Genomic DNA, 2,081 nt, shown 5'->3' on the forward strand with positions numbered 1-2,081 from the left:
TGCATAGGAACTTTTTAAAGTGTTGAAGAGCAAAGATGTCAGCTTGAGGACTAAGGTGCGCCTGACCCAAGCCATGGTATTTTCAGTAACCTCATGTGTATGTGAAAGGTGGACAGTGAATAAGGAAGACCATAGAAGAATTGATGCTTTTGAGTTGCAGTGTTGGAGGAGAATATTGAAAGTGCCATGGGTTGCCAAAAGAACCAATAGATCCGTTTTGGAAGAAGTGCAGCTATAGTGCTCCTTGGAGGCCAAGATGGCCACACTTCGTTGCTCATTCTTCGGATATATTGTCGGGAGGGACCAGTGACTAGAGAAGGATATCATGTTTGGTAAGGTGGAAGATGAGAGAAAAAGAGGAAGACCCCCAAGGAGATGGATTGGCCAAATAGCAGCATCGATGGACTCAAGCGTGGCTACAGTAGTGAGGTTGGCCTAGGATCGGGCATTGTTTCGTTCTGCTGTGCATAGGTCTCTATGGGTTGGTACTGACTCGATGGTACCTAACAAAACAAGCACTGATTGTTACAATGAAGAAGTGTCTTGAGTCTCTGAATTCAGTTTCTTTGGGTAAGTACTTTAAAGTGGAATTGTGAAGTAATATAGTGATTCTGTGCTTAAATTTGTGAGCAGTAAAGATGTTTTCCATAATAACAATCCCATTTTACATTTCCACTAGTAGTGTATGAGGATTAATCACTTTTCTGGTGATTTTTATATGTGTTTTTTTTTCTGTTTTTGCTTTTAAATAATAGCCAATCTAGTGGGTGTTTAATACCTCATTGTGGTTTTAACTGCATTTCCCTGATGACTTATAGTGTTAAATATCTTTCCATGTGCATATTGACTATTTGTATAGCTTTGATGGTAGTGTGTCGTGGAGTCAGTTCCGACTCTTAGCGACCCTGTATAGGGTTTTTGAGGCTTTAAATCTTTACAGGAGCAGAAAGCCACATCTTTCGCCTACAGAATTTCTGGGAATTTTGAACTGCTGACCTTGAGATTAGCTACCCGACTCGTAACCACTATGCTACCAGAGCTCCTTGTATATCTTTGGAGAAGTGTCTATTCAAGTCATTAGCCAATTTTTAAATTGGGTTGTTTTTTGTCTTTGTTGTTGAATTTATATTCCTTATATATTAAGCCTTTATCAAATGTATGAGTTTAGAATTTTATTGTTTTACCTCATATTTGGAGACCTGGTGTGGCACTGTGGGTTAATGTGCTGGACTGCAAGGTCATTTGAACTTAAGAGTTTTTGGTTCAAACTCACCAGCTCTTCCTCAGAAACCCCCTACAAGGTCTCTATGAGTCAGAATCGACTCGTTGGCACTTAACAACAACACAGCAACTTCATATTTGGTCACTGATGTGTTTTTTAGTGAATTTTCATATATAATGTGATGTATGGATCCAACTTCAGTCTTTTATGTGGTTTTGACTTTTGATAGCGATTGTATTATATTTGCAGATTACTTTGCATGGTATTGATATCTAAATATTGCATCTTCTGATTCATGAACACGTGATGTCCTTCTGTTTATTTAGATCATTTTTTATTTCTTTCAGCAGTATTTCCTGTTTTTCAATGTGTAAATTTTTTGTCTACCTGATTAAATATATTTCTTGGTGTACTTTATTATTTTAGATATTATGTTCTAATTTTTAGCATGGGTTTGTTAATATTCTATAAATTGTGTGTATTATATATTTTATGATTTCTTTTACATATATGTTATATTTTATTACTAAAATAGAAAAAATCCCCTAAATTAAAGATTATTTGGACTGTATCTTAATTGAACTGAATTGTGCTACCTCTATTTCTATAGTCATTTTGGAACTGGATGAATAAACTACTGAAAACACTCTTTGAAAAATCAAGTGACAGAAAACAACCTGGGCCTGTAGTTAATTCCAGAGATCCATTAGGTTTTAGTTGGTGGATTATTACTCACGTAGCATCGTTGTACCAGTTTGATCGCCATGGACTTCTAGATGAAATGGTAAGATCTTGATTTAAACTTTCTTAAATTATGTGGCACTGTGGGTTTATGTGCCAGACTGCAAAGCTGTTTGAA

At 36.2% G+C, this 2,081-nt stretch overlaps 1 protein-coding gene across 1 annotated transcript in view; it reads left to right on the forward strand.

Annotated features, from left to right (window-relative positions):
- The window catches only part of MMS22L (MMS22-like, DNA repair protein), a 160,362-nt gene that overhangs the window by 28,982 nt on the left and 129,299 nt on the right, over positions 1–2,081 (forward strand). Inside the window, exon 9 of the mRNA XM_006865862.1 lies at positions 1,833–2,006. Within this exon, the coding sequence (XP_006865924.1) occupies positions 1,833–2,006 (174 nt within the window). The remainder of the gene's footprint in view (positions 1–1,832; positions 2,007–2,081) is intronic.

Source organism: Chrysochloris asiatica, unplaced genomic scaffold (genome assembly GCF_000296735.1).
Source record: "Chrysochloris asiatica unplaced genomic scaffold, ChrAsi1.0 scaffold00084, whole genome shotgun sequence".
NCBI lineage: Eukaryota > Metazoa > Chordata > Mammalia > Afrosoricida > Chrysochloridae > Chrysochloris > Chrysochloris asiatica.